Genomic DNA, 24,434 nt, shown 5'->3' on the forward strand with positions numbered 1-24,434 from the left:
CGATTGCGATTCTCGAACCTTAAATCGAAAAATCAATTAAAAGTAACATGCGAGAAGTAATAATAAATAACTTACTTACTTATGAAGCAACTACTACAAATTCCAAATTTCGACTACGATTGCGATTGCGATTCTCGAACCTTAAATCGAACGCGTGCGTCTCGAAGTTGTTTTTTAAAATGGCGTTGCCTCGATGGGTAGCGCTGCAGTCGCATGTGCATCCATGCGCGCTTTGCCGAAGTTCCTCGATCAGTAGCGCAGTAGCGCAGGAGCAAGTATAGGGTGGAGTTGGTGAGTGTCGAGTTTCTCTTAACATCTCGCCTCGTCGTCTTAAAAGACGAGTGGCTGGTAACGCCAAAGAGGATATTTGTGTCGTGCTTCCGCGTATACGTGCCCAAAAAATGTAATATGGCGATGGTCGCGTCGAACATGAGCGGCCACATACAGAAGCAGCTCACCAGAAGTCTTGAGCGAATCCTGGAGGAAGCACACTTGAGCGGTGAACTGAAGCTTAGCGGTCGAAAACTTAAGGATTTTCCAAAAGTCGGAAAACCGGGATCCAGCAAATACAATCTTCAGGACACGGTCTTTGCCGGTGAGTCTTTCTCATAAGATATTCCTTTCCTTGACATTCCGATTCTAATTTATATCTTAATTCTTTCATTGCTACTCCATAAAAGACAAAAGAAACGTCACAGCGTTCTAATCTCGCCACGACGTTTCACGCGATACCAGATTGAAATTCTTTCGGAGTTAACCTCGAACACTCGTGTTTATGTCATATTCACGCGTGTGTGTCGCGCCGAATGTTATCCTGCGAATGTACACACCGCACGTTATACTTCTCGATTGTACCTATGCATCGGTTTCATTCATTAATCGCGACATTTTGCGTTCGAAAGAAAAAAAGAAAAATAATAGCTACTCCAAGGTACCGTATGGTTTTCGAATAAGACAAATCACGCTTCTTTCGCGGTTTACATGCATCAAAGTGTTACATAATAGAAGCGCATCTGCATTTACGGTGCAACGCACCAGGCTCATGATTTCTCGAAGCAGTAAAGGTGCGACGTATGGACAGGAAACAGGATGGCGAAGAGGTGAAGTAATAAAAAGTCTAAATACACAGTGACAGCTGCACGGCTATATACCGTGGAATGCAGTTTCCACCTAACGTCGAGTATTATTTTCAATTCTCAAATCACCGTGGTATTAATAGTTTACCAATTCTAAATCAATTCATCGGCATTATTTACAGAGGCATCTAGCCAAAAGAATGCAGCGCATAAAGTATCGTACTGTCCGTAGATGTTTGCGAGATGTTATCACGACACACCCGGTGTTTCCTGTTACCGCGATAACCGTGCATTCGACAGCGCTTGAAACCACCGTCAACTGTTACGTGCGCAGAAGCGTAAGGAGGCTCCAACTTTGAAGACTGTCAATAATCTTGTCAAGTTCAGATAAGCGTGAACCGTCTGTTAATCAGCAGACTATTCGCTAGAAACTTTTCAACGTTTTCACTTTGTGTCATTTCTTCTACACTGTCGCGATAAGAGCCTGGCGTTTTGTAGCGGGCGCCATCCCCGCTATGTTTTTAAAACTGTACGCGAGGAAGTACCACGCGACAGGAAATAATAACTGCGATCATCGTTCGTTATCGACGATAACCATTGAAAGAATATCGCAGCGAAAATCCTTATCATTTATGATTCAATCCAGATAGTATCGAGCTATCTGTGTCAGGACTGCACCCTTCGAGAGCGAGTTATCTCTCGCGGTGCATCGATTACACGATATCGTTTGCAAACACGATACAGAGGTATAAGCCAAGACGAGTAACCGAGAGCTTAGAATAATCATGAAACATCGTCGAGACTCGGTGCACGTACCTCGGCGCAAAGGAATTATTCGTCGTCGCTCAGGTGTATTTTAATCACGACTCCATCATGATTACTCGGCCCGTGCCAAAGGAACAAACAATTATCCTGACGTTTCGTTGGTGCACCGTTGGCTTATCGATTTTCGATGGCGATTCTTTTGCCGAACGAAAGGGAACGAAGCAATTTCGGCCTCGACATCGTTCGATTGCCGAGGGATGAGCCAGCGAAAGGGAACTTTTGTTACAATTTCGCCCTCGAGTATTATCGAGGCGATGCTCGTCGTGTTTTCTTACGAAGAGCTTGTACGAGGACGACAGAAGGGGACGTAACTTCATTAAGGAACCCCAGGTCAGTTCATGCCACGAGGGACGAATAGAGCGACGAATCTATGACACGCAAATAGAGCAGCACGACGCATAGAGGACAACGAGGAGAACGTCAAGAATGAAAATTACGCGACCCTGCCAGTTCGCTATCTAAATTCTCATTTATTTATATTTACGGAATAAATAATTGCATTGAACTCTTTTCATTCAACCGGTTTCCTAGTTTTCCGTTGGCTCCGTTCACCGGCGAAACTCACGACTTTGATATGTGTCGAGTAGACATCGAGAAAAAGGTCTGCCTATTGTCTCCGAATGCATATACGCAACCTCGAGTCGATCGATGAGGAAACAAAACGGTGCAAGGAAATAGGTTGGATACCGGCGTAGACAGGCTAGCTAAACGATTACTAGTCGTAGACAAATTGTTTCCTCACAGTCGATTCAATGCAGACCGCTAACGAGTGTGTATCGTTGATTACTATTGCTTTCATAATTGCTGTAACGTCAGCATCCCTTAAGATTCGAGCTCGTTAGGACGGGAGTCGAATCGCGTTAAATAGCAAGGGAAAGCAGGGTATACCATTTCTAGCAACGGGGAAAAAAGCTTCTTATCGATTATGTCACGGTGCACTGCGCGCTTTCTTCGAGCAAGGGAAGAGAGAGAAGAAGAAAAGGGTGAGATCCTTTTATTCTTCTTTCTAACCCTCGTCTTTGTTCGCCGTTTCCGATGCATTAACTCGGCTCCGCTTCTCAGAAACGGAATATTTTCGCTGTACATTCAAATTAGTATCCTTAGGTAACGGGACCCGTGGTTCTTTCGAGACGTTGGCTCCGTTTCACGCGAAACATCTTCGCTGGTTATGACATTACGGACCTTAGTTATAATGTCTCTAACGGCACGTGTTGCGCAAGAGGAACATACATATTCCAGATGCGTTTGTTAACCCTCGGACGATGAGTCAGCGAGACTCTTTTCATAGCGTTTCTCAGGAAACGCGAAGGGTTAACGTTAGTCCGTTGACGATTCGACTGGACGAGACCGGATCGACCTGGAGCGATTCGGGAAGAGTACGCCTTTCTTCTTCTCCCGACCGGTTCTCCTCGTAAGACACCTGTCGCGAACTCGGTCGTGATCGCGTGGAGGTAAGAAAGCACGTGGAACGGAACGAGCGAGAGAAAAAGAAAGCCTTCCACAGTGAATTCCTTGCTTCTTCTCGTTACTCGCAGTTTCTCGATCGGTCGCTGCTCGTAAGGGTGCAAAGTGCCGTTTCCAAGGGTGGATAAAGCACGGATCTACGCGAGGAAAAGAAAACGTCGAGGGAAGAGTAGCCGGCATGGTTATGGGAGAGTCCCATGCAATGGGACTGGGTCTGAGCTAAAGATAGAGATACAGCAGCTGCCAGAGGCAGGGGTGCCAACAGGTCGATACTCCATAACGCGTTATATCGTTCGCCTTGCCTCCTCCTAGCTGCTGTTCGCTTATCTCCGCCAAAGGAGCGCTCTTTCTAGATGAAGTCTTCTCGAGCGAGGGAAAACCGAGCGCTACGACGTGGAAACTTCTCCGGGCAAAGTTGAACCGATGTATCTTGTTTTATGAAAATTCTTCTGCAGAATAACAGATGTTATTCGAGCAATCTGTCGTTCGACAAATGTGGTAAACCCAACGCGATTTGCGGCGCTTGATGCATCTTTGCATTCTCGTGTCTCTGGCTACAGATCATATCGCATACGCTTCGAGAGTACTCGATGAACGTTCACGATAGCTAGTATCTTTGCATCACCCGTGTCCTCGAGTTACCCCCTGTCTTTAGCTTATGCATCAACGTTCGTGATAAACGACGAGGGCTTCTTCTTCTTCCTGATTCTTCGCCGACTTTTCCAGCGAAACCTCTTCTAGATAAAACTTCCAATACTTTAATTCCCATGTTATCTACACGAATATCTATAAATCAAGTTAAGATAAGTCGACGTGTTAATCAGTTAATCGACACCTAATACGAATGTTCGTCGAGTACGAGATTGCCAGTAAAAGGAGACATTAATTAAACTTGTAGCGCCACGGTTTAGAACCTGAGGCGCTAATTAGCGACGGAAAAGCATCCGCGTACGAGGCAGGCGAAAGTAGTCGCGTGGAAGATGGAAGAAGATAGCTTCTTTGAAAATGCACCGTTTTGAAAATGCAACGGCGAGGAGTGTCGCGCGTGCAAGGGAACGTGTTAGTGCTGGTTTCGTTGGCGAGTTATAATTAGCAGTATCACAGGGCCGTCCTAAGCAGACCAACCGAGCCCACTCTACATTTTTAACAGTCCACTAGTCGGGTCAACTTTGATCTAAATTATTTCACGTTGAAATTGGAGCAGACTAGCTCGAGCTCCGCCTCGAGGGTACCATTACCGATACAATTTTCTTTTAATTATTCGATCGTATTCGTGGTCAGCGGTGACCCGCGCCGACAGTCGACGTGTTAATCGACTGCCCCACGGTTCACCGTTACGACACCCTGACGTATCCTGTTCGGTAACCGCTGAAATTCGAGAGGGCTTTCACGGTCGCGACCTTTGTCGAGCGTGGCGAACGATCGGGTTCCCCGGTGTCCCCGGCTCGCGTTCCACGAGTTCGCGAACTGGGTCAGACCGAAAACGACCAGCATCGGTTTGCCGATTCCCGCAAGACGCAAGCTCGAGCCGTGAAACGTTCGTTGCAAGATAATCCGAGATGAACACCGGCGTCGAGTGCTCTGCAAACGTTATCGCGTCGAGGGTGGCGCGCGATATTAGAAAACGGCATGCCGAAGCGGAGCGGAGTGTACACCCCGTTACACGGCAACTCGACAGCGAAAGAAGCTTCGCTCGTGTTTGCCTGTTTCTGCCAACGTTGACTTCAACGTTGAACTGCCTGGAGAAATGGGTCAATTGTCTTTTTCTTTCCTACTTTCTTGAACTCTCGCATTCCTTAATTGATTCGTGTTACAAGAAATTTTTGAATAAAGAATTAAAAAGGACAGAATTGTCGATCGACCGTCTTAACTTGGCACAGTGGTCTCCCGTCGCGTTTTATCCGTCGATAAATTCTAGCCGCATTGCGGATATGAAACGCGTCTACTTTCAACGTGTATTCAACTTCTTTCGTGAATACTTAAACGAACGGACGTAATTTTCTTAGCGAGCTGTAAAAGTAAACCCGATCGATAACGCTCGGACAGGAAGAAAGATTTTTCGTTAGAAAGCGACTAACCGATGCGTATCAGCATTCGAGACAGGTAGAAGAAAGGGACGGTCGCTAATTATCGTTCCAGGTAATCTGATTTGTCAGTTCGTGCACGCGTCTTACGTGGCACGAGTTGAAATTACCCGTCGACAGATACAGTTATTAGCAACGTGTTACGATTCCGGTACGACTTTCATTGCTATGAAACAATTGAATTCATCAATAGTTTCAACAACTTTTAATTGAAAACTCTGTGATGAATTGTTTTGAAAATTTTCAACAGCCAAGTACCGAATGCCCGTCGCAGCTGTCTTACTGGAGCTACCGTTATAGATGGCTAATGAACGTAATTAAGTTGTTCATGGGTCGTCGTACGATAAGCTGTCCGCGCTAGTTGTATAAGATAATTTAGCGAGGTTTGCATAGTAAATTCCTCGATGCAACACGAACTTTTAAAGAGAACGATGACGAAATATGGCCATGGTCAAATTAATGACCAGATCCACCTCCAGTCGTATGATTTAATGAAAATGACACGCTTACTTCTACGTATTTCTTGGCTGCTTTTTTACGTTACTAGTGACGAATGGTAAAAATATAAAAAGAAATATTTTTTTCCTCTTCATCTCTCTGAAAGACGGTATTTTCATGATTTTTTCCGCGGTACTTCATATCTTCTAGACAGTAGACGAGCCTTTTTTTTTTTCTAATTTTCCCTGCTTTTTCCGCGAAACGGTTTTTCTTCTCCCAGACGGATCGGCTAAATCCTCGTGCTCGGCTTTGTTTGCGTGTCACGCTTTGGCTCTACTGCTTTTCTACTCGCGAACGCTCTCACTCCTTTACCATTCGAACCTTTGAACCGTCTCCAAACGATCGGGTGCTTTTATACCTGTCGCGGCTGCTCGACTCCCCCGCAGCAACCCTAATCCATTCCTTCTTCTCTTTTCTTCCGAATCTTTCCCGGTAACCACCAACTTGTCTAACGTTTTACCGTACTCGTTTAATCTCTTTGATTCCGCTAATGCACCGGTTTTTTCTTTACCTGCAGAAAATCACAGACGGTCGCTGCTAAACGGCTGGTTACATCTGATCAAAGCCAGTTTTTCTATCGATTCAACCGCGAATAACTTTCCTCGGAATGCACGCAGACGATTGCACGCGTACCTTTCTCGTAAACTTCGCTCATGAGCGGGAATTGCGAGCGCGGATAATTAGTAGGCCGTCAGGCGATTAAGGTTAACCGAATCTGTATCTGCGTGGCTTCAATTCGAAGACACAGGGTCCGGACCCCGGTCGAATAATTCGCGTGAAAACAAATCCACGACCGACGCGTTTAACATCGTTCTCGTTAGTCATTCTCGTTAGCCGAGTCATTGAATGCCAGCGAGGAAACTTTACGCGTTTTACCCACGATGTTGAAGCGGAAACAGTTGTGGGTAGAGCGACCGAAATAGAAGTGTGACATTCGTTTCCTTTTTCGAAATATTTAATCAAATTAATGTCATTGTCCCATAGCATTCAAGCTTACAGTCGCGATATTTAAAAAACAGATACTTTGATGAAAAGACACGAAGACAGGAGCATGTCCTTCGGTCTAATGTCTCGGGGAACTAACTAGGGACATATTCAGGACTTTTGTTTCGTGGTTACGCAGCATGGTTACGGACAAAGGGAGTCCACGGTGCGATCGAGCCTGGCCCTTTTTCAGCCACCTTGAAATACCATAGATTTTTGAGACTACTTTACGTCTATCTTATTGTTCCGATTTGGATAAAAAGAATTCACTGAAATTCTTAACCCTTTGACTGCTATGGACGCACATATGGGGTGTCCCAGGAAGAGTGTTAGTCCTTTAAGGGGGTGGAGCTGGAGTGATACTGAACAACATTTTCATTTGCGAAAATGTTGTTTGAAGTCCATAATTTGTTTCTTGTATATCTTAATCATAATCAAAGTTATCAATGTATTTTATTAATTATACACCATATATTATCAGATTATAATCATCTGATAAAACAATGGGAAAATAAATTGAGAAATATAGAGAAATAAAAAAAGAAAAATGATGTGTTATTTTGACTTAATTCTTATTTCGTGCACACAGAACGTTTAGACTTCAAATTTTTAGAGTATCCTACTAGATGCGTGCTTTAGCTAACGAGAAATTAAAAATACCGAATAAAAGAAATTATACAAACCTATCAATGTGTGAACTTTTTGTACTCGTATTTTCAACTAGAAAATGCTGCTTTTGAACAAAATTTTTTTACCTAAACACGTACTACCCTTAGTAGTAAGAGCACACGAAATTTCAATTCGATCAGTCGAATAGTTACTGAAAGAAAAGGTACCGAAAGACGTGATTTTAAATTCATACGTCGAACCCAACTTTGCGAGTATTTTTCCCCCACTTATGATACCCTAAAAATTGTTTCAATTATAAATTCTGATTCCGAATAAAAAGATTTGTCAACCCAAAGAAACTCCCACTGCCCTCAAGATTCGAATAGTTGAAACGTAACGAAAGGGTTACTAGAGAGACTAAACCCAGCAGGATAGGGTTAGTCATCCAACATCGATCATCGCGAGCCTGGTGCATTCGACATGTTTGCATGAATTAAACTCGCGAGGAAACGTAGTAGGGACAGAAGGTGGGATAAAGAAGGTAGTATCGTGCAGCCGGTTTCCCTAGTCCTGCCGTCCGACCATGACAAGCTGCCAGCCAGTGCGTACGAACAGTGCGTGGTATTGTGCGTGCCGCGTGTTCAAGCGTGCCAGTACGCGTGCACGCCCTTCGTCTGCGTGCAATCACGCTTCGCGTACAAGCTACGCTTTTTCCATGACATTTCGATGTTTGCGTCACCATTGCTTTCCTCCTGTCGTCCCCCTGGAAGCTTAGCTTTTCAGATCGGACCTTAGTCGGCAATTAGAAGGAATATTACAAATTGCAGCGAACGGGTTAAAGGGGTTGAGGGTGAAACGAGAACGATCGATTTTTCTTCCACGAAGCCGTGCAAACTTGTTCAGCTGGTTGAGAAAAAATGAGAGAGCCTCTTTTTCTTCCCCAGCGACTGGTCTTTCAATTATCGCAGCATCACGGAAGAGCAAATCCGTTTCCTCTCTCGCATTGGCTAGGAAAAGCACAGCCTCCTTCCTTTTCTCATCGACTACCAGATTCTCCTGCTCTTTCTCTGGCGAACTCGAACCACCAGTTTCCAGACCGCCACGGCTCCAGGCAGCATCCTTGACCCAAAAACTAATATCCGAGGTGGAAAAAAGCGAGCGACCTGGGCGACGTCGAGGCGAACTCGTCGAAAGGTGCACAGGGTGTAACGAGAGCGTCTAGCAACGAGAGCATGCTCGATAACGAGACGAAAGATCGCGTTACAGCCACCTAACCCACCTAACATTCGAACCCGAGTATATATTTTTCTGCGTAGACCTCGGTGCGATTGAATTCGATGCAGTTTCTTGCACAATAATGCAACTCGTATATCGATTCGTGTTTCTTTCTTCCATAAAATCGCCTGGAAACATTTTTAATCGTTCGATTATATTAAATCCATGGCGTCGGTCATCGATAACCCTTAATGGCAATCAAGGTTCATGGCTCTTCGATGCCGTTCATCGAGTTCGATCGAGTATGCGAGTCGTGTTCGCAATCGCGTCCTCGTCGCCGGAAGTGGTAGCGGTCTCTTACAAAAGTACCGGAGTCGTACGAGGTTCTTTCTTCCTCCTTTGGCTCGCGTTCCTTCTGCTTTTCGTTTTTCTCCTTTTCGCCTTTGACGGGATCGTCCCTCGAATGACACTGACGATGGTAGCCATGGGTTGAAGGACGAACAGCGACGAAGATGCGTATCCAGTCGATGCACGATTCTTCTTTTTACCATCTTTCCCTTCTTATTTTCTCTTTTCGCAATGACTTGTTCGACGTATTTGGAAAAAAAATAAATTCGAAGTAGGCGTGCCAAGTGTCACGGTAGTTGCGACATCGTTTCACGGTGGACAAGAGAAAAATAATACAAGCGTATCCGAGCAATGGTAACACATTCTTCCAGTCGATCGTTAATCGTGTTGGCGTTTAATAACGTATCTAGAGTGGAATTAAATCGGTTTGCTGATCGCGTAGCTCGTTAGGAGAATTCCTAATACCTATTTACCGATCATTAAGGGCGTTCGTTGGCAGCTGGATGATTTTATTTTCCAGCAGGAAAGCTCACCGAGAAAGCGAGGGTGTGCGCCGTTCATGGGACACCTTGCGCTCTCGGCACGGCCAACCCCCCTGAAACGATATCTGCTATGGGGACGTTATCGATCGGGCAAACCCTCTGTTTCCACGGTTTCACGGCAGCCCTTATGCGACCTCTTACAACCCCATATATCCCGGCAACGATAACTTAACGTAGTTACAGTATTTTCTCTCCGCGATTCGTACCGTATCCTGTTTCAGCCGTACGAACGTTCTTCGTTCTCGATCAAAATTACGGTCAATGTTCCAATTAGGAAACGGACCTCGCTTTCGCTGCTTTTCCATTTTGCACGCCTGGTCGTTGACCGTCCACGCTTTGTATCGGCGATAGTAGCCGACGCGTTTCGTGACGAGACACGCCCAAACAACACCGGTACACGTTTCGTCGACGTGAATTTATGTAAAAGGCCGCGAAATGACCGCGGGCGTTTTGATTCAGACGATAGCGATCCTCGAAGATTCTTGAAATTCAGGAATTTCGAATTTCGGCTAATATTTCATACGGCTATGCGAACCTGGCATTCGACTTTGAAAAACGTAATTTTTTTTTACGGAAAATAATAGTATTTTGTTTGTAGTTGATAGTAGTAACAATAATTTCGTTTGTAGCTTTATTAATTGATAAATAAAAAAAATTACTCACACCTGACATTGAGATACCTCAAATTCGCTTGGGCCATGTTTTTTAGCATCGTTTATATAATAGTTTGTAGTTGCAAACTATAAGAGCGATGCTTTTTTGTTATAAAATTTGTACAAATTTAATTACATCTGTAATTAAAAAACACGGTCCAAGCGAATTTGAGATATCTCAATGTCAGGTGGGAGTCATTTTTTCAATTCATTAAAATTTATTAATTGATAACGCTACAAACGAAACTATTGTTACTACAATCAACTGCAAACAAAATACTATCATTTTCCGTAAAAAAAATTAGTTTTCTCAAAGTCGAGTGCCAGATTCACATAGCCGTTTCTTGCGATTTCAAACGATCATTAGTTCATCCCTCTACGAAAGAGCTACTCTTGCGATTAGATACAGAGAGTAATTCTATATAGAATGTTTTGTTGCGTTTCAACATTATTCGTTCAGACAGTTTTCCCCGGAGCCGACTTGGCAGGCAAATTAACATGGAGATTACGAGGCGGACATTTTCCGCTCGTAGCACCGCATATACGTTCAGCTCTTTATAATTGTACGGACCGTCTTTCCGGAGTTATTGTCTTGCTAATATGCATAAGCGAACGGGCGCGCGATAAAAATGCAAACTCTTGCCTCGATCGACGGGATTTAATATTCCTCGTGTGTCTTGTTATTAGCTCGGAAGAAGGATTCAACGCGGACCGGTCGATCCGTGGCGCCTATCCGTCTGCATAATTGTATTTATGGTGAAAACGCGAGACGCGAACAATACTGACAACGGGGAAAACGCAGACAATAAGACCACGCCCAAACTCCGGCGAATGTCACCGAGAAGTTTGTTGAACGTCACCGCGAATCCATAGCATATCGCGTATGGTATCGATCCCTCGTGTTGCTTGGACCTCGACCTTGGTCCTTGGAACTGGTGTCGACCCTTCCTGAAACACCCTATACCTAACCTAACCCATCGCCATGGGTTAATAACCGCTTCGAGTATCATTTGAAATAGAAATATCTATTTGCGAGATAGAGTTCGAATCCTCGTTGTATGATTTTCAGGTGTAAAGCACCTTAGGAAAACTTTTTATTCTCGAAGTCAATCCCTTTCGACATCAGGCGCATTCGATTGCACCAGTTCTTTAGAAAATATTTTATAATTTCATCGGACGCGATCCGGGAAACGATGACACAAAGCACGAACACAGGGGTTGCTATTTTCGTCTGCATCGTAGGAATACGAACGGGCCGACGCCCTTGCTCGACGATTATGCGATCGACCGTGTACCAATGGTTCCACGTTTTGCCTTCCACCCCCATGGACTCGTTCCCATTACCAGCGTGGGCGTGCACGAGGGAAACGGGACCGTTCCTCGATAAATAGCCGGCTTTCGAGCAATAACACTTGCAAATTATCCGGATAGAAAGATAACGAGCCACGGTTCGTTTCGGGAACAGTACCGGCTAACCTTGTTCACGATCGATTGGCAATTTCCGTTTCGATCCTGTAAACTCGACCTTGGAAATTGAATTTCCGACGAACCGGAAATCAGGAATTAACGCTTCGCTCTATATACAGATACCGTTTCTGGGACAGTTGGGAAAGTTCTTGTATTTGCAGGTGAATTGCCTCGTACAGTGTAACAAATAATATTCGAACAAATGAGTATTTCGATCGATACACTGACAATGAGAGTTGGGAAAGTTTGAACGAGGGTGAAGTGTTGGTTAACCAGCTCCCGGAGGAATCGAAAACACACGTAGTGTAGTTATTGATCAGAAAGAAGGTTCGAAGGCAACAGGGATAGCAGCTAAGCCGCCCTTATCCTTCTCCTCGGTTCCGAGTCTGTACACGCACGTGACCGTCGCGCACCCCATTCATAAGAACCCCCCGACGAATTCGAACAGCACCCTAAAACAAGCGGAGTTCAGCTACGAGAATCTTGGCTACCCTCTCGAATTTATCGAAAACTTTCTTTCTTATTGTAGATCTCTCGAAGAATCGTTTCGCCGAATTACCGGAAGAGGTGACGGAATTTCCCTTCCTCGAGAAGCTACACCTCTACCACAATGCGATAAGAATAATACCGGAAACCGTGGCGATGCTTCAGTCACTCAACTACCTCGATCTTAGGTCGGTAACGAATGGAAGAACGTTAAACTCGTTCAGATCGTTGATGCGGGTCATCGAAATTAACGAGCTTCCTACTATGTTTTCTTCGTAGTCGGAACCAATTGACGTCTCTACCTCGGGAGATATGCAGGCTACCGTTGCAAACGTTACTCGTCGCTCACAATAGGTTAGCGTCGTTGCCGGATGAATTGGGCAGAATGTCGGCGCTGGCCGAGCTGGACGCAGGCTGCAACGAAATCACGAATCTGCCACCACGGATGGGCGACCTCGCCAGGCTTAGGTCCCTGGACTTGAGGAGCAACATGCTCGTGCACCTGCCTATAGGTGGGTTCCTTTCTTGCTAACAAGAGAACTACCTAAGTGTTACACTCACTTATTAATGAAACTTTGCCAGCTTGTAGAGCTCGTCGAGCTGAACACGCCTATACCCCCTTTTGGGGGCAGACGGCTAATTGTTTAAAAAATATTAACAATTACAGTTAGTTACTCCTTACATTCCGAAGTATGACAAACTCACACATACAACTCGTAATCTAGAGATCCACGGTTCAAATCCTTGGTTCCCAACATTTTTTTTTTTTTTTTTTTTAATGATAATTTGTCTCTTTTTGAATAACTATTACATAAAAATTATCAAAAAAGAAAAAAAAAATTTTTGGGAACTAAGGATTTGAACCGAGGACCTTCAGATTGCGAGTCATGGATCCGCTCCGTGGTTAAACACATGACTCGCAATCTGAAGGTCCTCGGTTCAAATCCTTAGTTCCCAAAAATTTTTTTTTTCTTTTTTTTTTTTTAAACGATAATTTGTCTCTTTTTAAATAACTAAAATTCTATATAATTCTAAACTAAAATTCTATATTCTATTTTGACTAACTTTAATTATTAATATCTTTTAAACAATTAACCGTCTGCCCACAAAACGGGGTATAGGCGTGTTCAGCTCGACGAGCTCTACAAGCTGGCAAAGTTTCATTAATAAGTGAGTGTAACACTTGGGTAGTTCTCCGTATAAGTCATCCACGAGAATCGACCGAACGATTCTTTAATCCTTCCGCGACTAATTAAAACTGTTCCCCCGATAGAACTGACGTACCTGAGACTCGTGAAGCTGGATATCAGCGGCAACCGTATATCCGTGCTTCCGAACGAGATGAGGAAGATGAAGAGTCTGGTCGACTTTCGGCTGTCCGACAATCCTCTGACCTCGCCACCTGCCTCGGTGAGCTGAAGCTGCTCCACCTTCGGGGTTCTAACGAAACGTTCGATTACACAGGTAGATGTTGTTCGAATTGTTCGCAGTTATGCATTCGCGGGCGAACGCACATCTTCAAATACTTGGAGAGACAGGCGGCGAAACACGAGAGGGCGAGGGGGGGACGGGCGAGGAAAACGCCTCTGGATGTGAGAGGTCACGCGACATTGGACACGAGGGCCCATAGACGGCACAACGTGGACAGCGGTTACAGCACCAGCGACGGTCTCGACAAACGTTGGTCCCAAGAAATTCACAGCGCGGTTAGTTTCCTCCTCCTTCTTCTAGCCTTATCCTTTTCACTTCGCTTCGTTTACTTCTACTTTTCTTCCTGGCTCTACGGCAAGGTTTTCGGCTATGATGAAGACTTCGCGGATCCTTACCTGTAGATAAGTTTTCATCTCGAGTAGAAACCATTCCCTATCCACGAGAATTTCCATTCTTATTTTCTTCCAATCTCGGGGCTGGTCCGAACAGTTGTAAATCAGTGCAAAATAAATAAACGTTTTTGAAACGCACGCATCCGAGCAAGCACCCAAACCACACCGGTCGACGATTTCTCGTAGTACCTCCTGGTGGACACGTTTTTGCGCGCAGGTGCACGACGGTGAGATTCGGGGACTCTGGCGACAAGAATGCTCGCCCCTTTCGATTACCCTGCCACACGAGAACAGCGTGAACGGATCCTGCAGCGGAACGTCGACGCCTAGCACCATCTCACCTGGAGAACACGCGTCTCTCGAGGACGAGCTTGGAAAGGTAAGCTTTTCGCGAAGAAAACTTTCGATAAATCGTCTTTCCCGCTTGGGATTCTAACCGAAGTGTAACGAAACGATCATCTCCAGACTCGCGTGTGATACAATTTCTATATTTAGCGAGTGAATAGAAGACCCTCGACAGCGATATCCGTGTTGTCGCGAGACAGCGACGAGCTTGGCCGTCGTTCAAGCCTCGTTGAATGACCTTAACCCATTGAAAGAACTCGCTGGCAACGGCTCTCGCGATTAACGCGCGAAGCATCCGACGCGACCCGACGCGTTCACCTTTCCCTCGAAAATCTGTCTCCATTTTTTTTTCTTCTCTTTCCTTACGCAACTCTGTTGTTATCGTTATTGCCGCAGGCGATGATACTGCACGATCAGTTGGAAAAGAGGAGACTGGAGAGGAGCACCTCGGAGAACGGCGCCGACGTCAGAAGACCGATGACCTCTGGCCTCTATCACGCGTCAATTACGCCACCCGGGTAAGCGAGCTGTTAATAAACCGATGATAGAATCCACCGTGCACTTGCCTTCTTTGCGTGCTTACAAATACATTCATTATATCCCCCTCTGTTAATTGTTCCGTTCTCTTTCACAGTCCTTTAGAATCCGCTCACCTGAATCAAACGTCATCGATATCGACGAACACGCAATCGGTACAACCCATACAAACGTCCGCGGCGAATTCTACTTCCTTGTTGAACGGGGATGAAAAGAGGCCGCTGAATCACATTCAGACGTACAGGTATATTATTCTCTATAGATTGCGGTATCCGTGAATTCGATGTTTCATCGTTTCCTTACTTTCAGAGAGTACAAAGAGGCGTTGAGACAACAGAGGGCCAACGAAGGGCCCAGCGTGTACAGGCCTCGAGAACAGGTTACACCGCCAGGCAACGAATCGCAGAACAACGAGACCGATCCGCAGATCAACAAGGACGCCGTCGGTCTGACCGGCAAGCAAATCTTCAACGAAGAGAACGCGAACAAGAGACCGGTACAGAAAGTAACTCCCTCGCGTATCAATTATCAAAACACGCCCATCATCAATGGTAGTAATAACGAGTACAACAACAAGAACGGCAAGTACTTGGAGCAGCCGTACAAGAAGCCCAGCTCGCCGATCAAAACTTCCACCAGCATTCTGTCGTCGAGTACCAGTCCCGGGCACGCGCCTAGACTAGTCAAGACTGCCGTCGGTTACGTGGATGGTAAACATTCATTGAATTGCCAGTGATTCTACTATATTTGGTATTTTTTAAATACGCTGTTTTCGTTAGGTAACAAGAGCCCTAGTAAAAATGGTGGGAGTCCAAAGTCACCCAGGTCGGTTACTTGGAACAGCAACGTGCCAGAGAAGTACTCGTTCACCATGAGAAGAGAATTCGAACGCGCCAAGGAGGAAGCTGATTTAATTGAACAGCTTCGAAACGTGAGTATCCGGTGTTTGAGTTGTAACACGAAGTCGCTGCTAAACTCGGAGTATCATTTCAGCATATAGAAACAAGGTTGAAGATGGCTCTTCCGGAGGACCTCGCCCCCGCGTTAACTGACGGAGTCGTTTTGTGCCATCTGGCGAATCATGTGAGACCTCGATCGGTAGCAAGTATCCACGTTCCTTCGCCAGCTGTTGTGAGTGTCTTTTATTTTTTATATCTCATTTGATTCCTTTCAAATGAATCTAGAAATAAAGTTTGATGCTCTTAATTAATAGCCCAAGTTGACGATGGCAAGATGCAGGCGTAACGTGGACAACTTTCTCGAGGCGTGTCGAAAGATTGGCGTCGATGAGGTAAGAAGATATGCACTATTACATCCTGTTATTATTTCTTTTTAGAGAGCCTTCGTGCTTTGTCTCTCAATCGAGCGTGAACGCTTCGACGTGAAAGAACATTACGTTTTCCTCTTCTGTTTTTGAACCGTACTCGGTATAGACTTTTGCGAACGTTCGTGCTCGTTCGTCGTTGAACTCGAAATGATTCGAGATGAAAAATGGGAAATGATAAATCTGTGTACGATCGACGACAAAACGACAGAATTGTGACTAACGCTTCGTCGGCAGCCGGTACGTTTGTCCATGACGTTTCCAACAACTACTAGTCAGTCCCCGATTTCGATTCAGTCGCGAGGGTGATCGTCCTTTTTTACATTCTTCTTGCGAACCGTAGGAATGGAGCGAAGAGGAGCTTTAGTTGCATGCGCCTAGATTCGTGTCTGCTTTTGTGTCGCTCGTTGCTTCGTCTGAACGTGTTCGTCCCTTTTCTCCCCTCCAATAATATCCTGATCGTGCTCTGCTCTTTTCAAATTTTTCGCCACCAGTTCTAAGCTTTTCACGAACTTCTCCCCGTTTGCTACCCGAAAAAATCAAATACTACATAACGTTTCAGCTCATTTCCACGATCCCAAGATCCCACGTTTAGTCGGGTTAAACGTTCGCGTCGAAGATCACACGTAGCTTATCGTCGAGGAAGGTGTGGCGATGGTGTGCTTTAAAGGGGAAAGCGGGCGGCACAAAACGTGTTCAGAACAAGCAACGACGGTGGTAGAGACTTGGGACTGAGTAGTATCGTTGTTGGTGTTGCAGGAGGTGTTAATGGACGCGGACGCAATCATGGACGTGGGTTACATGGACGCGTACGGGCTGGAGGCTCTGGCGCGTCTCGTCTCCGCTCTCCTCCTTCTCCGTGACGAAGGAGAGAAAGATAACGAAGAATCGGCCCCAGGTTCATCCAATACGATTCAGGATCGCGTTTTGTCCGCGATGCTTTTCGCCACATTCCTAACGTCCCTCGTTCTACTCTATCTATTCCCCGTTCCCGATTGAAATGAGCGACCAAGACGAGAACGCACCAGAGTGCGATACGATGGGGACGAACGACGCTCGCAACAGAAAAAACACCATCGAAGATCAGATAACCACGATACACGAGGATCGATCAAATATGAATTCAGATACATTTATTACTACCCGTAGTGTCCATTAACATCTATGCATTTTACCATTTAATCGGCGATTTAACGAGGGCGTAGAAATTCCATTTCTTGAAAATTATTTGATCGATCCTCCTACTCGAAGAGCACGTATTCTCTCACCTTTGCCGATTAGCGTTCGATCACTGATCGGTGATGCTGGCCGAGTCGTCGAGTCGTTCGATTGAAAAATAGAAAACTGCGCGACGCTCTTCTCGCGCTCTCGTACGCCATTTAGTACTTCTAGAGCGGCACGATATTTTTTACAAAGTTCCTTTTGTTTTTTCCTTTCTGATCGCATTCTGCTTTGTCGAGTGTCGCGCAGCGTCGTGCCATTCGTGCTGAGAATCATCGTGTCGTTTTTGAGTAAATCTTAAAAGACACGATTTCATTTTTATTTAAGTAATTCAGCAAGTCATTCAGACGAGGCTTCTTTGAGCTAACGCAGTTTTGTTTAGACGTTTTTCTTTCCAGTAAAATATATCGTTTCGTACCCTCGATGATCGTTCGCATCGAGTTAACCGTTATCAAAAGCATCTGAATAGTTCCTTTTCATTTTTATTCCTTCGTTGGAAAAATGAAGATACTTTGGAATTTATTTAACCCTTTGGATAAGCGTTTCTTCGTAAGCTACAGAGGAGCTTTGCTTATACACTCGCGTGCATAGATGGTTGCGTTTAATTAAAAAAATTACAGGGGAAGAAAATGGTTCCTCAGAGAAAAATCATCTATGCACGTTCAATGATTTGACTAGAACACGGCTGTAGCTTTATAACAGGGTTGTTCGTTTCTCTGGCTCTATATTTATAGCGCTTCTAGGTTTCTCTTTTCGCGCGGTAGCCCGAAAGAAACGCTTGAAAGCCAGCGAACAAAAGTATTCGTATAGTGTTTAAGAAGTATCAGAAGGCAGCTTGGTCGTACATTTTAGTCCGCTTAGTCCGTAGGAATCGCTACGTAGTTTGTCATGTAAGTTAATCGAGCGTTTTCCGTTCTTTTTCCCTGTTTTTCTATCGTATTTATCCGAGAACTCGAGGAAACTTAGCTCGCCTCGAGTTTCCGATTGTTCTCGCGCGACGCAAGAGAACGCGAAATCAAATAGGCGTAATCAAAGCACGCTCGCATATCAAAAATCGAATCGCCTTCGTATTGTACGTACTTTGAATCGTTCGTTCGAATCGCTAAATAGTTATGATCGGAGCGAATCTGTCGAAGAAATAGTATTTTACTACCGCAAATGGATGGTGGTTGAAGTCGAGAGAGTTGGTGTCCAATATTCGTTCGAGAAAGTACACTGCCATTATCGTCGACTACTGTTTTTAAGTTCAACGAAAATTTCTTAACAGGGATACTAATTCGACAGAGTATAGGATATTCTTTTTCTGTTAATTCAATTTTGTTGTTTCGAATTTTCTCGACTAGTATTGAGGCATCATCTAGTGTCGTAGATGGCGGAGTTCAAAACGAGATAAAAACAAAAGGAGAAAATGAATCATCGTGTAATACCTCGGATGGGTAGTATTTTTTTAACGTTCGACCAATGAAAATCGCCTACGGCTCTTTCAGGATTGATGGGTCTGTGATAGGTAGCCTTCGAGTACTTACAGGATTCGCAAACAAGGTGCTAGAAATCTCTTTCGTTTCAAAGATTTCCTATTTTGGTACGTAGCTATCGAACACGCACATTCGAACATCAAAGAGAACCTCGATTCGTATACAAGTACCTATATGAAATTTGTTTTTCCTGTTCTCACCAACAGTATTGCGTGTCCCTTCCTGACGAAACTGCGGCAGACGATCAAACGAATTTTCTTTTTCCTTTTATTTCTATCTCACTTTCTATATCTCTCTATTTCTTGTACAAGATAAATAATAGTTTTCGTTAGGAGGGAACGAACACATAAAACGAGAGCACTGATACTTCACCGACCAAGCAATTCGGTCGTAGCCTAAGATAATCTACATATTTTCGTATAATCGCGATTCGAGAAGGAAACGCGTGTACTATACCCGCGTTGTATCGTTTAGAACTTAACTTATTCTACGCATGTATATTCGTACGATTTAAGGATCATTGCCTACATGATAAGGATTCGAGGAGGAACCGATTTTCGCTTCCAAATTTCGCTCCACATTTAAACACGACAAACTTTAAGATTCTTCCATAAATTCGTGGTATTTTTCTCTTCTCTTCTCCGAAAGCGTGCACGAATTTATGGGACCGTCTAATATTTTCTCCATGATAGTTCGGACGGTGCCAAACACGTCGCACATCGGATCGTTCTTCTAGGAACAATCGTTTAGAACGAAAAGATGTAGCGAACGTGGTCAAAATATACAATTTTCAGAATTGATTGAAAACGCACAAAGGAATTTTCACGGGATTCTATCGCTATCGGTTTACAATAGTTGCATAGAAATTTTTCTTCTATATACAATATAACACAATGTTGATTCTTTTTATAAAAAAGTTACTTTCACTCGTAACACAACCAACGAACAGAAATGGCTATATTCACGAGTACAATAACGCGCAAAGATTGAAAAGAATGCAAGGTGAATTTTCTCACTTCCAAGAACTTCAGTTCATTAGATTTCATTGTTGCATCGATCCGCGGCGAAAGGTTGATCAATTTCTAGTCCTCGTAAGGTTTAAGATCTTCTAGTCAACTGGAATTGTTTTCTCTACCCTTATTCTCCCCATTAATTTATTACAACGCATTTCGTGTACGACAGTGACTTAATTTTTCGCTTCTCTGTAATTACTCTTCCGTCTTGACGACGATAATTCGTTTGTCCTATCAACATCGTACCGTAAGTTTCTCTGACAAGTCTGAAAGACACTGAAACGTCGCGACGATCGCGTCAGTATTATTTTCTATTACGATCGTGCAAGACGTCTGGTCTAATTAACCCCTTGCCTTACGATTTTCAATACGTCTAATTGGAATCTTAATGAAAACTTGGCTATTCCATAGGTTCAGTTTGATTTGGGGCGATAATCTGAGACACGATGTTATAAGGCAACGGGTTCGTCGCAACCGTAAAGACTGTACTTTTGTTTTATTAATTTATCTTCTTATTCTAATGTCTTCTTGTGCTCTGCCGCAGCGTTTTTTCTTATTATTTTATCGGTTATCTCTTCTATAATAAACTGCGTTTATTAACACCTTGATTGTCAAAGTGAAAAGGAACATGTGTAGTCAGACACATTGAAATTCTAATTCATGGCAATCAATGTGTTAAAAGACGCAGGTATGAAGAAACCGAACATCAGATCATTCCGTTTTGTTTAGCTTATATAATTGTATAATTTTTTTAACTAACATGAAAAGAAAGAGAAAAAGCGTATATATATATATAGATAGATTATATTATATTATATATATTATTATATTGTATTATATCATACTGTATTGTATGAACACAGATATATAATACGTTGAAGCTACAATTTCTCTTTGGTAGTTTTCTTTGTTTTATATTTTTGTTTTGAAAATTGTACGTAAGCTAACTTATCGCTAAATTAAGAGCTTTAAATCGATAGCTTTTTTCGAAACTCGGTGCTTCATTTTTATCGTATCTTGTTGTTTTCTAAGCTTAGAAAGAGAGAAACGCGTTTCGTTCATCAGGTGTCGAAAGTCAATCATTTTGAAAATTAAAATTTTCATTTTCTACGCCATTTGAACGATACTGCTGCTATTATCGATTGCTTTAAACATCGTACTTTGTAACATCGACTGTACGACTAATCTAGCGATTGTAATACTATTTCCACTGATAATAAAATATTCTTTTGGTAAAAATCATGGCACTATACGATGACGAGGGATTCCCAATGATACTAATTACCGTAGAACTTTAATTGAGAGAGAACATCGAATGCTCAATACCGCTGCGTTAATAACAATCAAATTAACGAAGCATGCACGTGTACCTATCATTTTCAGAATCTCGTGTGCTGTGCTAGCGACGTCCTGGAAGGAGGTCGAGGAGTTGTTCGAGTAGCGGTCACGGTATCAGAACTGCTGAGGTTCCATCAGTCACGCTCCCCGTTGCAGACCTCGTCCTCTTCGAACGTGCCGAATCACGTGCCAGCTTAGCGCCAGACAATATAATTACCACGATACACTTCGATTAAGAAAGAAACAAACGAACGCTGCCACGTTTTCCTCAGTGATAGTAGTAAAAAACAAATTGAGGAAGAATGGATCCGCGAGCAGCTTTCCTCTGTCGGAGGTCGCGAGTATACTGGCGTGCAAAGATGCCTTCGCTCGGTAGGGGAAGCGACGAGTCGAGCCGAATTGTGGCGAACTCGACCGAGCGCGTCGAGACGAATAGTGGGGGTCTGCGCTCGGTTAGAGAAAGCGACGGGACGGGCCGAATTGTGCCGAACCCGACCGAGCGCGTCGAGACGAATAGTGGGGGTCAGCGCTCGGTTAGGGAAAGCGACGGGACGGGCCGAATTGTGCCGAACCCGACCGAGCGCGTCGAGACGAGTAGTGGGAGGTCTACGCTTCGCTTCATCCGAGGGAACCCATCTATGCACGCGACTGTACTAGTAGCTTCAAGCGTTTTGATGTGACTCTGTTTCGTGTACATCTTCGATTAATTTACCTTGCAAGAAGAAACGATCCGAAGCACGATAGAAGCCTCGTGCAAGAGTTAATCGAAGACACGATACAATTTTCTATTTACTATACGAGTTCAGGTATTTCGTGACGGTCAAGTCTTAGATCATGCGACTCGATTATATGTACCAAAACTTTTGTATCGGAAAGACAACGTATCTTTGTACGGAAAGAAAGAGTAGCGTAATGTAATTAGGTTAAAATCATAGCTGAGTTCGAATTGAAGAAGAGTGGCTACGTAGCGCGAACACGACGGTTATAAACAGTTAATAAATATCGGGGAGACTTTCTCGTGGCAACGAAAAAAGTTCCTACTCGCGTGTAACTGCTGTGGTTTTTTATTTCTTAGATGTAAGGTATACTTAGACGTACGATGTAAGAATCAAAACGCCTGTAAATCGGGCGATTCAGACTAGTTATTTCCTCTTTGCAATCGTTCAAAAGCATTATCTCCGTCAAGATAATTGTTTTTAACGATCGAGAGGTTAAAGCAACGTCAAACTTTTATTATTAGGTCACTTCATAAATCTTTAGGCTTGTTTTTAATAAATTCCACTTGTCTATTGTTTAGAAATATCAATAAATGACTAATGAAATTAGTTTTTGTTTTAATAAATTTTAAATTAGCTGATTTATTAAAATGACTGTATTGATACCGCGTTCGATGATATTAAGATTTATGAAATGACCCGACACGATGTGTTCACACTTATAGGATTCTCGAACTTTTTTCGTTGTTCTGTCATCTAGGTTCAATCCTTACGAAATGTCTCCCGTATCTATTAACAGCCGTATATCTGTGCATTACAACTCTCTGTCCAACGAGACGAGTGAATAAACGTATACAAATGTGTTCGAAACAAGCCTGACTCACAGTATAAACCTCGAAGAACTGAAAACAACTGTGCCTCCGGCCCTGCGTCGAGCGTATGAATTTGTAAACATTTATACGACTCGTCTCGTTGAACGGATTAAGTCACGGGGTGCTACGATATCGTAACGCGAAACAATAATTGATCGACTAAAATCAAAAAATTTCTGCGTTCGATTGGAACGAAGCTGTCGAAATTCTTTCGACGTTCAAATATCCTGCAATTAATCTATTATATTCCCGTGTATTGATTATCGTAACATCGAGCATGCATGTGCCATCGAGAATCAAAATCTGTTGTTCGTTCGTTCCAAGATAATTCTAATAATTTTATTTCTCCTCTCGAAGGGAAGAAGATAAATTCCCGCTTTTAGTCTCGAAACGACGCGCGCTATCCGCAGCGGGCAAGATAGATTTCTACTCGAAATGATCAATAAGTTAGATATTTTAACAATTTTTCTTCATCTTTCACTTTCGAACGACGCGTATTCGGATATCGAGCTGTCTTTACCGTCGAATGATCGATTCCAAGTGTACTGCCAAGATTTAGTAATAATTCCCGAAACGATAACCCCGAATAGTTAGGTGCTAAGCGCAATATCGTTAATTGTAATTTTCTGTATCGTCGCGAATTTCGGTTTTCATTCTCCCACCCCCAATCCCCCTTTAACACTTTGACTGCCGTGTCCGCTTTGATTTATTTTTAACAGATATTTCATTCTTTCCGTTGGTTATACTTTCAAGTACTTAGCTAGATTACGTACGATCGGGTAAGTAAGAAAGTTCCTCGTGAAATACACGGATTGTGTGTGGCAGTCAATGTGTTAACCCTTTCGCTGCGAACGACATATATATACGTGCTCGAGAATTAATTGTTAATTATAAAGGGCATATTATAAACGGCCATCCATCGAGATGCCAAACGAATTGATATCGATCCACAATAGAAAGAAATCTTTTGTAAGAACATTCAAGTAAGCAGCAAGTCAATTATGTATCGAGTCTCAGCGGTAGATTTTAAGACTATAAAACTATAACGAAGGGAATGTTGCAGTGAAAGGGTTATGAAAGTGATCATGTAAAAAGGAAGACGAAGGATCTCATGCGTGGTGATCGGTGAGGAATCGAGCGTTTTATGTTTTCGGTGTCTCGTTGATCACAATTTTCTTTTCTTGAAAAATTGTTTTAGAAAAAAAAAAAGGTTAATTAACTAAATGGTTAATTCTGAGGAGGTCGATGAGACACCGATCCTGGAGGATCATACCGTATGTTCATATTTATGGTGCCAAAGATTGTATGCATTATTTTTTCTCTATCTCTCTAGATAAGCAACAGCATTTTGGAAATTCTTTTTTTAAAAATGACCATCCATTTCCTTTATGCAGATTGTAGCCGATCCAGACTACAATCTACACGAGGGGACAGTCTGGACCGAGTAGGGTATCATTTATTTATCTTCTGTCACATTTATTTTATTCGATCAGCACTTCTTGTTTATAGGTATAGGCGA

At 43.5% G+C, this 24,434-nt stretch overlaps 1 protein-coding gene and 1 long non-coding RNA gene across 3 annotated transcripts; both read left to right on the plus strand.

The window, feature by feature from the left end:
* Positions 1 to 192: 192 nt before the first annotated feature.
* On the plus strand, positions 193 to 24,148 carry Lrch (Leucine-rich-repeats and calponin homology domain protein). Of its 2 annotated transcripts, none has more exons than XM_034317097.2 (13): positions 193 to 595; positions 12,295 to 12,439; positions 12,531 to 12,763; positions 13,525 to 13,661; positions 13,742 to 13,957; positions 14,292 to 14,453; positions 14,816 to 14,937; positions 15,054 to 15,200; positions 15,266 to 15,666; positions 15,736 to 15,887; positions 15,950 to 16,087; positions 16,170 to 16,247; positions 17,040 to 21,353. In XM_034317097.2, exons 1-13 carry the CDS (start codon positions 409 to 411, stop codon positions 17,277 to 17,279), a joined length of 2,358 nt encoding a protein of 785 aa, XP_034172988.2. In that variant the 5' UTR covers positions 193 to 408; the 3' UTR covers positions 17,280 to 21,353. The 2 variants fall into 2 exon arrangements, with proteins under 2 accessions (XP_034172988.2, XP_034172989.1); XM_034317098.2 differs by lacking the exon at positions 17,040 to 21,353 and adding an exon at positions 21,373 to 24,148 and having other exon boundaries at positions 197 to 595.
* Positions 602 to 3,695, plus strand: LOC143306161 (uncharacterized). Its single transcript, XR_013063608.1, has 2 exons — positions 602 to 1,100; positions 1,259 to 3,695. It is a non-coding gene; the product is annotated as an uncharacterized LOC143306161 (long non-coding RNA).
* Positions 24,149 to 24,434: the final 286 nt, after the last annotated feature.

This window comes from Osmia lignaria, chromosome 16 (assembly GCF_051020975.1).
Source record: "Osmia lignaria lignaria isolate PbOS001 chromosome 16, iyOsmLign1, whole genome shotgun sequence".
In the NCBI taxonomy this organism is placed as follows: Eukaryota; Metazoa; Arthropoda; class Insecta; order Hymenoptera; family Megachilidae; genus Osmia; species Osmia lignaria.

Bases quoted from the DNA above. Each gene is read 5' to 3' on its own strand.
- Lrch (XM_034317097.2), top strand. From the start codon at position 409: ATGGCGATGGTCGCGTCGAACATGAGCGGCCACATACAGAAGCAGCTC. The intron at 12,764-13,524 runs GTGGGTTCCTTT...TTCCCCCGATAG, and splicing joins GCTCGTGCACCTGCCTATAG to AACTGACGTACCTGAGACTC. The intron at 16,088-16,169 runs GTGAGTGTCTTT...CTTAATTAATAG, and splicing joins ACGTTCCTTCGCCAGCTGTT to CCCAAGTTGACGATGGCAAG.